Here is a 14,630-nt window from a genome sequence, read left to right on the forward strand (position 1 = left end):
CTGTTGAGACGTTTTGTAACTCCGAATTTTCAAATTAAGAGACGTTCGTAAGTGGAGGTACCACTGTATTACTTTGCACCGCTGCCCATTCCTTGCCTTGTGACACTGGAATGAATCTTCTAGCGCTAGCTACAATCAGATTAGATGAAGATGACCAAGCAAGGCTAACCGCTATGCGCACAACTACAGTGCATTTTCCGTACTGTTGATTCAGCACAGATACTCGCAGACTGCGTCACCTTGCTGGCCGGACACGTCACAGCTCCATTTAACGTTATAGTTTGGCAGATGATAAATTGGCCAGTAACGGCTGAGTTAAAAGTCCTCTGTAAATTACAATTTCAAAAAAAGGACATGCCAATAAGACGATAAATGATTCACCCTCATTGAACAATAAACAATGTTGACTAGTAAGTTTGATTCTTCAACTAATCCGTTCAATGCCTGCTTGGACAGATTATACAACTATTAAAACAGTACCAATTCTACCCAAGGGAAATCCAGGTTAAAATCGGGAAGATGCACACAATGGTTTGGCGGCGCAAACAATCACTCAGCGTCTCTGTCGCTCCAGTTGGCGGATGAGTAACATTCCTCCAAGGGATCTCTTCAATTGCGACGCTTCTGGAATGAAATAGGTCATTTTCTGGCTCTAACCATTCCGTGACCTCTCTCTCGCTCCCTCTGGGCAGATGGTGATGGGTAGGGGCGAATGAGGGGTTTAGAGGAAGGGGGGTGGGGGGATATCTGCCATGTTTCCCCCTTTCCTTCGCTCGTCTGCTGAAATGTTGGCATGCTCCTGGTAGCTTCGTGCGACGCTCCCCGGAGGAACGGAGCGTCTCGTCTGCCAACTCGCTGGCGAGCGGGACCTGAGCGGGCGATTCATTGTGACTATTTATTGCGGCACTACGACAAATTCCCGCACTTAAGGTGATGAAGAAAAGAAGCAAGTTTAACTCTGATTAATGTCTGCCTGCGGTGCGAACGGGGGCGGATGTTCTCATTTCCCAACAGACGCGTCATCGCATTTGATCCAGTGTAAGTAATATTAGCATCTGTCTCCGGTGAGATGGCACATTTAACGTCAAAAAGGGTCTTAAATACAAAGTCAGGCAAATATGAGCACAGTGATGGCAGGGCAAGTGTGAGCTACCAGTGAGGAGAAATGCCGGTCCTGTAAAGCCACCCACATTTTTTTCAATAACGGGTAACCGGTTGGAGGATGGGGGTTGAGGCTCAGGGCGATTGTGTTAGTTTTTTGAGTGTAGGGTTTTTCCAAAGATAACGTGGTACTAAAAGCTGTAAGTTGGAAGCAATCAGTCCAATTGCAGAAGTTCATACAAATTCCCGTGTCCAAATTTTTTTGGAAGGTGATTCGTGGGTAAGATGACTGATTTCACAGCTAGGGAGGATGGACCATGATCAAAGTTTCCGTTACAAATCTCAGATTTTCGAATGTTGAAAAAGTCACAAGGTTCATAAGAACCGTGCCGTCAAAATCAGGGTTTGTTGTGCAGGTGAGACGTTCCTTGGTTCGTCTCAAGGTTGGAGTTAGGTTCAGGGAAATGGGGGTAGGGTTCGGTTTTAGAATGCACGCTTGCTCCCTTCTCCCGCCACTAACCTCCAAATATTGACCTCCTCATCGCAACACCGTCAAACCGCCAGCGGCGCATAATGACTCACCTTCACAGACAAGATAATGCAAAAGAGCAGTGAAGCCAAAGCCGGGCAAGGATGGTTCCCCATGCACGCTCACACCTCCCAGCGGGCAGCAACGTCCGTGTGAATGCCGGCCAAGATCGTTAACAACAAAGTAAGGAGGAGCGCGCGGCCACCTTTGCTCGCAGTTTCTACGCTACTACCGCATGCATAATTCATGATTCATAAGCTGGCGGACCCGGCTGTCGCCGTGGATTACAGTAAAAGTGTGGGTGTACTCGTGGGCGTGCACCCGGGGAGATGTTTTGAAAATGCAAATGTGTGATATCCGCTCGCAATGAAAATCGGGAAAACGCGTGAGGAGCCACGTTCCACCTGCGTCGCGGCGAAGTTGAGCTCGCCCACTCAAGTCAGCGACGGAACCGCGGCCACGACCGAGCAGGAGCGATTGCGCAAACGGACAAAACAGTCCGGCTCCTTTGAAGTTCGCCTCGGGGTGGATAACCTTCCGAAGTCCCGCCGCGCTTGCTCCTGTAAGACACACCTGTCCCTGCGCTATGTTTGGAGTGCAAACACTCTTTTATTATTGCTGTACACACACACACATACACACACACGACCAGATAATGGATACCTACAGCCAAGGGGAGACAGTGGCACATGAGCACGTTGTTGGTCTTTTTTTTTCTACCTTTCACACAACACAGCACTTAAATCCCTGTCTTTAATAGGTGATGTTGCGCAGCTTAAAAAATTGAAACCTTTCACTCTGAACAGCAAGACAGAAAAAAAAGCTGTGAAAAAGCTGGCTTTGGTGAGCACCTTGAAAGAAAAAAAAAACAACACAATGACACTGAACTAGTTGTAACAGGCAGTGTGACCGGTCGCTGTACAGCGTATGATATGACCTCAGAAATTGGAAAATCTGTACTTTCCACATGAAAAATTCTTCACTTTAATAAACAGTCTTATATCTCTGATGCTACTTTCCTCCAACACCCACACTTTTGTCTTCAATGCGTATTTTCACTGTCCGCCATACTGCCACTGAAAGCATCTCAGAAGTTAGGAAATCACTACCTCTCACACAAACTCATTAACCAGCAAAAAGTCAGAAAAAGCTTTAACAACCTCAAAAACAGCAAAAAGAAATTCCTTCCTCCGGGAAGTAGTTTGAATGGCCGGCGTCCCATCGTTGTTATTCTACTAATACGGAGAATAAATGGAACCTTAGAAATCGGTACCTTTCACACACAACAGCAACTCCAGAACAAGCCGTGGAAAAAAGGTTGCTGTAAACCTCATTCCATATTGATACATTTCACAGAAAACAGTACGTGGTTGAAATGCTAAATACGTACATCTTGGCTTTGACGGGAAGTTAAGACCGATTCTACCTTTGAAGCCACAAAATTCACAGATCATGTTCAACTGCTCATTATCATGTCAGCACCTTTCACACAGCCTCCCTGGATCCCGGCGGTAAAAAGAGAGCTGAGACAACCACAATTTGTGTTGACACCTATCGCACAACACAGCTACCCAGGAAAATACCCCCAAAAATTCCCAGCAGTACCCGGCAGTCACAAGATACAGACATCAGCTCCTGATTTGATATCCGTACCTTTCTTACAGAACAGGAATCTGAGAAAAACGTTAGCAGGCCCAAACTTTTACAGGCAGTGAGCAATGAAGCCAGAAAATGTATGGGTAAAAATCAAATCCTCCGATTTCATGGCAATATTTTCTTGGAAAAGGACGGCTTCTACGTACAGTATGAAAGGGGTTTGTGTTCACGCGCAGACCCCTGCTTGAATCTGTAGCTTCCAATAAACATGAAATACTGTAGGCTCCTTTCACCTTGACTAACAAAGATGTCCCCCTAACCCCTCCCGTGTCTTATATAAACAAAACACAAGAATGTTCCAGCTTCTCTTGTAGTATCATAGATCGGATAGTGGCAGCGTGAAATGCAGTGGTGTCCAAATCTGGTCCTCGAGGGCCAATATGCTGCATGTTTTAGCTGTTTTACCTGATTCAAATGCTCAGCTTATTTGCAAGGTCCGCAGAAGCCTGAGAAGAATCCTGGTCATTTGCATCAGGTGTGGTGGAGGAAGGAAACGTAAAACATGCAGTATCGCGGCCCCCGAGGACCCGATTTGGACACCTCTGGTGTAAGGGGTAACAGACTTGACTTTTAACACCCACTTTCTCTTCACCTCTGTCTGAAAAGCACGGGCGCATAAGTGCCGACACTTGTGTTCTGGCTCCACTTTTCCTGACACTCCCGTGTGAAAGGAGCTAAACTATAATCTATGTGCTCTAAGCACAATAATAAACACATTGCTCAATGAAGTGTCAATCAAAAGGCAGCGCGGTGGGATGTTTGATAGCACGGCGCAGTGTGTACTCCGTGTTTCAGGTTTTTTTTTTTTCGTGCCCAACAGAGCGCATACGGCTCCTCCGCTAGCACTCATTGACTATCAAACGGTTCTGACGCCCTCGGGTTTCTTCCTTGGCTTGCTCTACCGCACCGCCAGGTTTGGTGACATTCGGCTCAGCAGTTTGCTTGTTTTGTGTATTTTTTTTTATTTTTTTTTTTGGCATGAAAAACTGAGACCTGAGCTGCAAACACGCAAAAATGACATCATCTCACCCAAACAAGAAAACACACTGTAATTGACCCAAGATTCTCCTTCAGCCTTCTCAAATAAACGATACCAAGCTTCTCTCACCAGTTGCATTGCAAAAGTGTGCCAAAAAGGAAGGAAACGCCCCACTACAGTGGAAATATATCAAACAGCATGATATTGGTGTGAATCATTTGATTTACTTTAGTTTTTCATGGTTTATTAGGGACTGTGACAATGGAACTGGCCCAAAATTGCTTCCTCGATGAGTAGCCTGATAAAGGCTAGCCCAAAAGTAAGCTGTTCAATGGAAATGTTTCAAAATATCTATACTACCTAAACTAGTGCTGCTGATTAGGATTTGCATAAACCACGCTAACAAGAATAGCGTCCGATTCCCTGACAAAAGACGAACGAAAAATGAAATTTGCGTTGCCACCGCACGGGTATTGAACCAAAGTGAACTCTGAGTCGCCTTTCCACCAAAGGACTTTATAGAACGGAATCATAATAGCATGTAGTCAAGTTCAGATAGCCTTGGTAGAGGTTGGATCACTAAGTACCGCTCAGGATTACGTATGCTTTCCACCTCTCAGGTACCAAACTGATCCGTGCGCCACATTTCTATTGAGCGCTACTGTTCACTTTGCCAAGACACAATAAGTGCTGGTCAGGATGTGATAAGACGATCAGACATTTTGGGCACTGCTGAAAACGCCCAAAAGATGCATACCGTACCGAACTAAACGAGACCACTTAGTGAAAATGAGGCCAAAGTTCCCTATGTGTGTTCCCATGGACACTCACATGCCTGATACAAGGTGCGCTCAACTGGGGGTGTTGGGAGTGTCCCATGTGGTTCGTTCCACCTCAGCGCTTCCCTTCTTATAATACAGAAGAGCCGCAAAAAACTTTAATGGATAAGCAAGAGAACAAGCGGGATGCTGAGGGCAGAGACCCCCACTCCCAGTAGAGGTCTAAGGAGGTGTGTGTGTGAGGGGTATCAGAGGGTACTCACCAAAGACCACGTTGCTGCAAACCGCAGAGAGTAGCGTCAATATGCTGACAATCCATAACGGAGCTGATGGGAAAGCCATGCTTGGTCGCACTAATATCCTGCTCGTTGGCTTCCAATTGCGGGGAAGAGGGGGGAGTTCACAGGAGGAGGAGAGGGAGGGGGGTCCCGATGGAGGTTACCTGCAGGAAAACGTCAGGGTGGTTATTGGTTTGTTATCGCTCTTGTCCATCCCCCGCCCGCCATGAATAAATGACCTCGTGCGTGCATCGATCGGCTTATGTCATAACACGCTGAAGGAAGGGTTGAAGTGGCGAGGGTGGGGAACGAAGGAGGGATGGGACCAAACTGACGGTAATGAGCAGCGGAGGAATGATGGGCAGGGGCGGGAGTGAGTGGTGAAGAAGGGACCAAAACAACATTGCTGGACCACAAGCGCAATTGGATTACAGCTTGAAAAACAGTAGCGTGGTTGCAATAAGACAACGAACCAAGATTTATGACTGGAGACCGAGGCACAGCCGCTGGGTACGCTAACGTTAGCATGAGTGTTTATGGTTGCTTATTCAGTGGGGAAGGGTCAATAGGGAGTCAGAGATTGGAAATAGCGAGCTGTGCAATGACAACGCATCAATAACGAGCAGAGGTGGACAGCAATGTACTATTTTATGGTTTTGCCGATTTGACGTGCATGCTGATTTTAAAAGATAAGAATAATAAAGCACAAGTGACTCACCGGTTAGTGCACGAGTAGTCCGCCCCCCACCCACCCCCCATTCCCGAGTAGCCATTAATCAAGTAATTATTTGGAGGACTACTTTTACTTCCGTCATATTCTTCAAAAGTACCAGTACACTTACTTGAGTACACGCAGCACGCTTACTTAAGTACACATGTTGGCTAATCGAACCACTTCTTCAATGAAAAAGGCTCACAAAGAAGTCATTTGTTACGTTTACGTTTGTTCTTCGTGACTTGGTTCTAATTGTTTTTTCTGCTCTTGTCATGACAGGGTTGAGCATACAAACGGCGAGCCTTGCAGTGGAAAATGGTCAATAGCGAATGAACCGTCAGTCACGTTGCCATGCAGTGGGGTGGCATCAACTGAGCATCAGAAGACATCAATAGCAAGCAGAGCAGTGGAAAAAAGCGTCTGTCGCGCAGTGTAAAAGTGCTACTCGCCAAAGATGCAGTGGAAAAATGGGTCACTTGCGAGCCATGCAGTAGAATGGCAATCTATGCTGTGGAAAAGTAGAGTGATCGTTGTGCAGTGGAGAAGTGTCAAAAGCAAACTGTGCAATAGCGTATTGAGCTAGGTATTGGAAAAGCATCAATTGCAAGCTGTTCTACGGGGGAAAAGATTGATTGCGATCCATTCAGTGTGATTTTTTTTGTTGTTGAAATAGGTTCCTTCATACAGTACATGCTTAAGTGCCTTTTGTCAGCTACAAGTTAAATAACGTGTGCCACTGTCTGGGGAAAACAAAAAAAAAACTGTTAACCGTACTTTAAGTATTTTGTTATGTAGGTACCCACAGTACAAACGAGGCACGAACATATTGGACGACCCAGCTGTTATTGAGCAAGCTCGCCCATTAGTTCTTCTGTTAGCTTCCTAGCTAGCAAACATTAAAAAACAGTTACAGTTCACTTTCTGTCTCTGTTGTGTGGATCTACGCCAGAAGTAAGGTTGTGGAGTATTGGAGAGACAGGGCCCAGCCTGCCAGCCCACTCGAGGCCAATAAGCTACTAGCAGCTAGCTGCTAGTAGAACAGCAATTTGCAGTGCTAGCAGACCGCTAACAGCAAAAGGCTACATTCACATTGCAGGAAGTGCACCCAGTTTGAATTTTTTAATCTGACATGCAAATAAACTTTTTAAGATTTTGTTTTTGTTTTGGTTGGGTTTTTTTTGGTTTTTTGATGCTGACAGGTGGATTCTGAACCATCAAGGCTATGAATAACAACGCATGGTCAAATACACCTTGCGCAAGCTTTTATGGGTTAAATTTGAAAGTACAATTACACCAGTGAATCTCAAAAAGCCGATGTGAAAAAAGAAGACATGTTTAAAACCATGATACAAAATATGCTTAAGGGAAGCCATCTACGATTAAAACTTTCTGTTGCAAGTGCAAACAGAATTATACTGTCCGCATTGCATGAAAAAACAAAACGAAAAAGAAATGCCACTGATGCCAATGATTTTTTTAAAAATCACAATTAACCTGCCGTGTGAACAAAGGTAAAGGCGAACCAGCAGGAAAAGTCTCCAGCCGACTTCCTAGTTGTCTGTTGAGCAACCGAGTCCAAATATGGGGAAACTTGCGTCATAACCTACGCCTTGGCCCGCGGTAAACACCGAGACAACAGAGTCCGGGGAGTGAGGTTCACGAATACAATGTTGCACAGCGCTAGGTGGCATCCGTTACACTGTTGCAAAACTATCTTACAGCAAAATGTCCCGTGGATAAGCATCAAGAGTGTCAAGTTCGAACTATCCGTCTTATCCACCGCTTGTCATTAGTCTGTTCGTGGGTGAGCTGGAGCCTCGACTTGTTAGTTAACTTTAAGAAGCAGTCGGGAGGTACCCTTGCGTACCCAGGCAGCTAAAATGTCTGTTGAGCGCTTCTGACGGTCCATCAATCGCGAAGCATGCTGTGAAAATGTTTGGCTGCGATAGTGGGACGTGCATCAGCACTCCCTCGGTGTGCAGCGAAAGCGCATCAACTTAGCAGCGGAAATGTCTCCCCCCCGAGTAATGTGAAAAGGATCAATGGCTTGGCGTGTAAGCAGGCAAGTCGTGCGGCGGAAAAGGGGCCGGGGGTGGGGGGGGGGGCGTGTTTGCAAGCGGTGTGAAGTGAAGCTTGATAATTCCGCTTTTAATGGGAATTAACAAAGGAGCACTCGGGTGCACCTGTCTCACGCGCACGCGCGCACGAGCACACACAAAAACACGCTGTACACGTGAACGTCTGCAAACAGCCGCGCGCACGCATGCTCATTGTCACCGAGCGCCCGCGGGACGGTTAGGGCGGGGAAAGTGTGTATGGGGGGGATATTACAACACACTTTATTTATCACGGCATAACAATAATGGCCGACCATAACAACGCACCTTCTCAGCAACTCTGTCAAGGTTGGTGAGATGGTGATGGTGAAGGCACTTAAAAAAAACGGATAGCGAGAGTCTTTTTCCAAATAATAAAACAACACACGCAACAAAACAAAGGGATTATGAGGATGATGATGAGCTCGCACAACAGACTCGAGAGCGCGCGCGACCCAGCGAGGGGAGCGTGCTCGCCGTGCGCGCGCGCGCGCACACGCACGCACGCACGCTCGCACATTCCTGCAGACGCGTGACAGGTGTCTCCGCTACCGCGCACTCACAAATAAGAAAAATAGTAAGGAATGCTACCAAGTGTGCACACGCACCGTTACGTCCCGCCTCCCGGTGTCTCTACTTAGGTCCGCTTGTTCGTCCCTCCCGCGGGATGTGATCTCCCTTTTTTTGCGTCTTCTTCTGCTACTCCACTCTTTTTCCTGCTCCCTTCCTCTTCAGTTTTTTTAACCTCCTTCTTCTTGTTGTGTGATGTTTGTTTTGCAACCTCCTTTTCACGCGCTTCTCTGCACAGGGCTGCCGCTCACTGCAGCAAAACACAGTCTGGGCTGGATGGAGCGAGAGGGAGGGAGGGACGAACGAGAGGGAGAGAGAAAGAGAGCGAAGTGAGGGAGGGGTTTTTAATAGCATTTGGCCCACAACGACAGAACAGAGCGGGCAGGGGCCGAAGCCAAGGGAAGAAAGAGGAGGGTTGTGTGTCCATGTGAGTGAGAATAAAACGTCATCACCGCTATTGTGGAGCGGAACAGAATAGAGGTGGACCAAAAAAGCAGCAAGAATAGTCAGCATGCATCAGTGGACGCAGCACAAAAACATTCAAGAGGTGGTTCCTCAATTATCAAGTTTATCGGTAATTATTTCTGATAATCGATTCATCGTTGCAAGCTTTTTTTTCCATTAAAAATTCTCCCAATCGTCTAGTTTCTCAACAGTAACCGTGATAACTGTTGTCCTCCAGAAAAGCGAACCATCTCCATGCTGAGAGGAAATATCAATCGCGGCGATTGCACAAACATTTGGCACACACACCATTTGGGAATTGAAACGACATGGTGTGCTGAGCAGCAGAGATCAAACGCAGGTCAGCCAAAGGTATCAACAGTCGTTGAAAAATTGAGAAAGCTGTGAAGAAACGGCCAAAGACAAGAGTCAGTGACATCACCGCCAACTTCCACAAGGTAAAGGGATCAGAATCCGCTGTTCAAAGAAGACTTCGACAGAAGAAATGGACAGGCCATACCACAGGATGCAAAGCACTCATCAACAAAAAGAATCGAAAGCCAGATAGGCTTTTTTAAGGGCGCACAAAGAGGACCCACAAAAAAATTGGAACAAAACTTCATGGACTGGACAGACCAACCTCGGCCACAGAGTATTTGGCAGGAAAAAATTCTGTTTACTTAGCCCAAAATTCTGTTTACTTAGCCCATGAATTTAAAAAATATATATACTTGTATATATATAGATATATATAAAATTACATTTTAAATAAAAAAAAACAGCCGATTGACCATGACAGAAACTTTGAACAATTCACATTACTTTTTGGCAAGGCGCACGCCATCAACTGTGGTTGTCATTTCCCAGTGCCATAAAAACTTGATTAATCACAAAATAACATAAAATAACCACAATGCCGAGAACCATATTGTTCGCTGAATATTTGAGGGGGAACAAAAAGGAATCAATATTCTTCCCAGAGGAACTTGTGTGACGCTCTCAAAGCATTTGGGTGCACTTAACGCTGAATTTGCATGTTGTCCGTCCCATCTGGGAATGAGGATGCAGGGTGGGCGGGTGCATTGCTGGCTTGTTCAACTTGCCAGAGAGGATTAAGGATTAGTTTTAGTTGTGGATTAAGTGTGCACACGTGTGTGCGTGTGTATGTGTGAGCGTGTGCGTGACATGACAGGGTTAAGCACGGATGACGGCTGCCTCGAGCACTAAACAAAAAAATAATAGACGCAACAAGGAGGGGGCGGTGTGAGGGTCTTTTTGACAGATCTTTAAGCGTGCACCTGTTCAGCACTTATACGTGAAAATATCTCAGAAAATGTTTGACTCGAGTCCATTTTTCTCAAGTCGAAAAGGAGGTGGATGGGGGTGGGGGCAGGGACATCACAAACAATCTATGGGAGGATTCCCAACTGGGACGGCTCAGCAAATGTTGCATCTGATGTAAAAACACACTGCAAAAAAAATTGACTGAAAATGAATTTCTTGAGATGGAATTTTTCTTTTTGAAAATATTATTCAGGTAAAATTTTATATGTGGTTAAAAATGTAAATGATTTTCCACAATCGCATCACATTTAAAAACTCCAATATACAGTAAGAGATTAAATGTTAGATTTAAATTTAAAAAATCCCACAAAAATCAAAAATACATGAATTAACTACAATTACAAATAGAAAATAACGAAGGACAAGGTTTGATTTGAAATTATTCAATGAAAAATACGATTAAAAGAATTAGGAAAAAATATTTTTTAAATTTAAAAATACATGTCTTGCCCAAAAATACATCTTGCTGACAAAATAATAATAATGCAAAGGGGGGCGGGGGGAGAAATCCAACGAAATAAAGTGCAGAAATTAATATCCAGCTTCAATTAGAACAGAAATCAAACGCCATGTAAAAATAAAGCATGTCAAGCCAATGTTCACGTCACATCAAGATAGCCTTTTTGTGCAAACGGGAGATGGCAAGACAAGTTGTTCCGTTTGTGTGCAAACGTGATGGTGCGCGCGCGGTCAGACACACGCGTACATACACAAAGACTGCACCGTGAACACCACACTGGGGGTGGCTTTTTATAAAATATAAATTAGCACAGTGAAGCGAGGGTAACCCTCACTTGGAGAAATTAGTATTCATCGCAAATCTTGAAAAGACACGCCTTATACAAAGCCTCCTCACCCGCTTGATAGTTCCCATCCTCTAAAGCTATAAATAGAGTGGCACACATGGCAATAATTTTTTTTTTTCACCGTCACATTTCCAAAAATGCCGCAACCACGATCATCTCTGCCGGGACTCGAACCCGGAGCCTCTGGATTAGAAGTCCAGCGCGCTATTCCATTGCGCCACAGAGACTCAGGCAGCACGAGGAGCGCAAACGGAGGGTTTATACTCCACCCACTGCATCCTCCCCCTCCTGCTGCATCCCTCAGCATCAGGACCGCTAGCTGAAGTCAGGGCATCGCCACCGTCAGCTGATAGGGGGTGCTGAAGAGGCGCATTCAATGAGTGCAAAAACTAACCGGCCATCCATTTTACGATCCGCTTATCCTCAGAATGGGGGGGGGGGGGGGGGGGGGGGAGATGGAGCCTATCCCAGCCATCTTCGGGCAGTAGGCGGGGGACACCCTGAACCGGTTGCCAGCCAATTGCAGGGCAGGCACAGACAGTGTTCAATTAGCCTGCCATGCATGTTTTGGGAATGTGGGAGGAAACCGGAATCCCCAGAGAAAACCCACACAGGCCCGGAGAACATGTAAACTCCACACAGGGAGGCCATAGCTGGAATTGAACCCTCTGCTCTGTGAAGTTGACGCGCTAACCACTAGATGACCGGGCTGCCCGCTAACAAAACCACTATTAAAAAAATTTTAAATTAAAAAAATATGGGCAATTTTCTCCTCCAGAAAGTTATTTGCATAAGGCGGGAAAGGACACACACAAAAATAAAATGGTAAACAATACATTCAGAGTTAGACAAATTAGTTGCAATTTTTTTAAATTACAATTAGGAGAAAAAGGGAAAAAATCATATGCTATTACAAATACAAATAACTAATGTAAACACATTTTATATGAACTAGACATTTTATAAATACAAGAATAATACTATATTACCATGAAATAAAACATACATTGTTGTGCTTTTTCATGATGCACAAATATGCTTGTATAGAAAGGCAGGTTCTATTTGAGTTTGTGCCGAGTACTACTTACACACAAGGACAAATTGTTGAAATATGAAGCAAAGCTCACAATGGTTACTGAAATCATTTGAAAGAGATAAAAGTAATTGTGCATTTAAAAAAAGGTAGCTTTTGCATTGTGGCACAACAAAATCAATTTTTCAAAACAAACTAATGCAACAGACAAGGACAGAAATCTTCTCTCTTTAGTCACTACGTATCATCAGATGGTTCCAGTCCATTGTTGGATACATTGTCTGGCAATCGGGGTTAGATCAGCTTGGTCCTCTTGGGTGCAAGATGTCGGGAGAAGTGGGACAAAAATGACGCCGCCCCTCCAAAACCCAGAAAATAATTGGGACCATTTGAAAGTCAGCGCATGCTTTGTATTTTTCATGATCTACAAAGACATTGACGGGTCTCTGCTAAGTTTGCGTTTTGCAATTGAAGCCAGCCTCAGCTGTCAGTGAGTCGCGCCTCTTTGCTGTCTTCGTGTTCATTCATCATTCATCTTACGCGCGCTTGTCAAATCCGGACAGGAGAATGCGTGTAGATAAAAAGTGTGCGAGGCCAGGCGCGAAAAATAAATGAACTGGAGATTACGGACCTTAAGACTGACACAAGAAGTCACCCTCACAACCTGAAACAATGTAACAATAAACACTTTTGTTTGGATTTTAGCCTGTATGTTAAATTGGGAATTCGTGTGCCGCTCGATTCGCCCGAGCACAGATCAGATCAAAAGGATGAATATGAGAGCAAAGTTGAGAATTGCGGCTCTCAAGTTGACAATATTTAGCATCGCTGCGTGTTCAACGACACAGGACAGAGCACCTTTTGTCAAGTGCGACAAAAATATTGCAACAGACATTATGAAATGAACTTAAGATTTGGTGGCATAACCCATACTTGTAATGACTAAAACCCACTGACTTCAGTCGACAGTTGCTTAATTTGAAATGCTTTTCCAGGCCTTGACCGCAGCCTCTTTCAGTTCGTTTTCTGTCACTTTCTCTTCATGCTCAATTGGGTTCAGGTCTGCTGATCAACTTGGCCACCCAAAGAGCACTTTTTCACCCCCTCCTCTGTTGTGTTGGCAGTGTGTTTTGGGGTGATTATCTTGTTGTGTGATGAATCGTCTTTCGTTTAGTTTGGATGCATTTTTCTGTCAATTGCAAGTCAGACAAAATGATTTTTGAAGACTTCAAATTCATTGGGCTGCGACCACCATGGGTTACATTTTTGTGAGGCACTTTACAGAAAACTGCATCCAAACTAATCAGAAGAAGCTTCGTCGTACAACTATTTCATGACCAATCGGAAGATTCATCATGCAAACAATGAGCCAAAAAACACTGCCAACACAAAAAAGGATTTCAGCAGGGAGGAAAAGTGGAAGGTCTTAAGACTGGCCAAGTCAATCCCCGGACCTTAACCCAATCGAGCTGGCAATTGACGCACTGCGGAGGAGACTGAAGGGAAACCCCCCCCCCCCAGAAATAAACAAGAACTGAACGAGGCCGCAGTAAATGCTTGGAAAGGCCTTCCAAATGAAGAACACAACAGTCTGCTCAAATTAGGGCTCGCATTTATTGCAAGTAAGGATGATGCCACCAAATATTCAATGTTATTCACATGACGTTCATTTAACGTCAGTTCCAGTGCCAGTTGCGCTCTCGAAAAATGGGTGGCTTCAAACAAAACAAAAGCAGCTCTGTTCTGAGTTGTTCCACACATCGAGATGCAAATAGCATGAAATAAAAACTAATATTCTCAACGTTTGTCTGATATTCATCTTTTGACCGGAAACCCAAATGTATTCCGTATGCAACAAAAAGTAAGGAATTAACTTTGTTGTTCCGATACTTTTGGAGAGCATTGGCGAAAAAAAACGGGGCCATGTTTTGTTTCATTCAATTATTGATGTCAAATTGGAAATTCTATTTTATTTTAGGTTGTATTTCTGTTGTTCTTTTGAATGAAAAAAAATTGTGGTCTAACGTGCGCCATTAAATGGACGTTTGACTCATTGAAAAATTGTTTTGGCCACTTGAGATACATATTTGAGTGCCGCTACTTGAGGCACATCACACACACAAAAAAACAAAAACAACACAATTCCACATTGTAACAACTTGAGTTTAACAGTGTTGTGTTGCAGGGGAGTACATTGAAGCAACCCCCCCAAAAAAAAAATCAATTTAAAATCTTGTTTGCCTTGTGTTTCATCTGCCTGGAAGGCAAGATTAAAAAGAAGCAGACACCAAAACAGCACC

At 44.6% G+C, this 14,630-nt stretch overlaps 1 protein-coding gene and 1 non-coding gene across 4 annotated transcripts in view; both read right to left on the reverse strand.

Moving 5' to 3' along the window:
* The window catches only part of cadm3 (cell adhesion molecule 3), an 83,993-nt gene extending 75,002 nt beyond the window's left edge, over positions 1-8,991 (reverse strand). Inside the window, exons 1-2 of one of the 3 annotated variants that reach the window (XM_052087416.1) lie at positions 8,742-8,991; positions 5,308-5,486 (exon numbers count right to left, since the gene is read on the reverse strand). In XM_052087416.1, coding sequence (XP_051943376.1) covers positions 5,308-5,386 — 79 coding nt within the window. In that variant the 5' untranslated portion in view covers positions 5,387-5,486; positions 8,742-8,991. The remainder of the gene's footprint in view (positions 1-5,307; positions 5,487-8,741) is intronic. The other 2 variants (XM_052087417.1, XM_052087418.1) reach the window with 2 other exon arrangements.
* A 2,459-nt stretch (positions 8,992-11,450) lies between these two features.
* trnar-ucu (transfer RNA arginine (anticodon UCU)) lies at positions 11,451-11,524 on the reverse strand. The gene has a single exon. It is a non-coding gene; the product is annotated as a tRNA-Arg (tRNA).
* Positions 11,525-14,630: the final 3,106 nt, after the last annotated feature.

Source organism: Hippocampus zosterae, chromosome 15, assembly GCF_025434085.1.
Source record: "Hippocampus zosterae strain Florida chromosome 15, ASM2543408v3, whole genome shotgun sequence".
In the NCBI taxonomy this organism is placed as follows: Eukaryota; Metazoa; Chordata; class Actinopteri; order Syngnathiformes; family Syngnathidae; genus Hippocampus; species Hippocampus zosterae.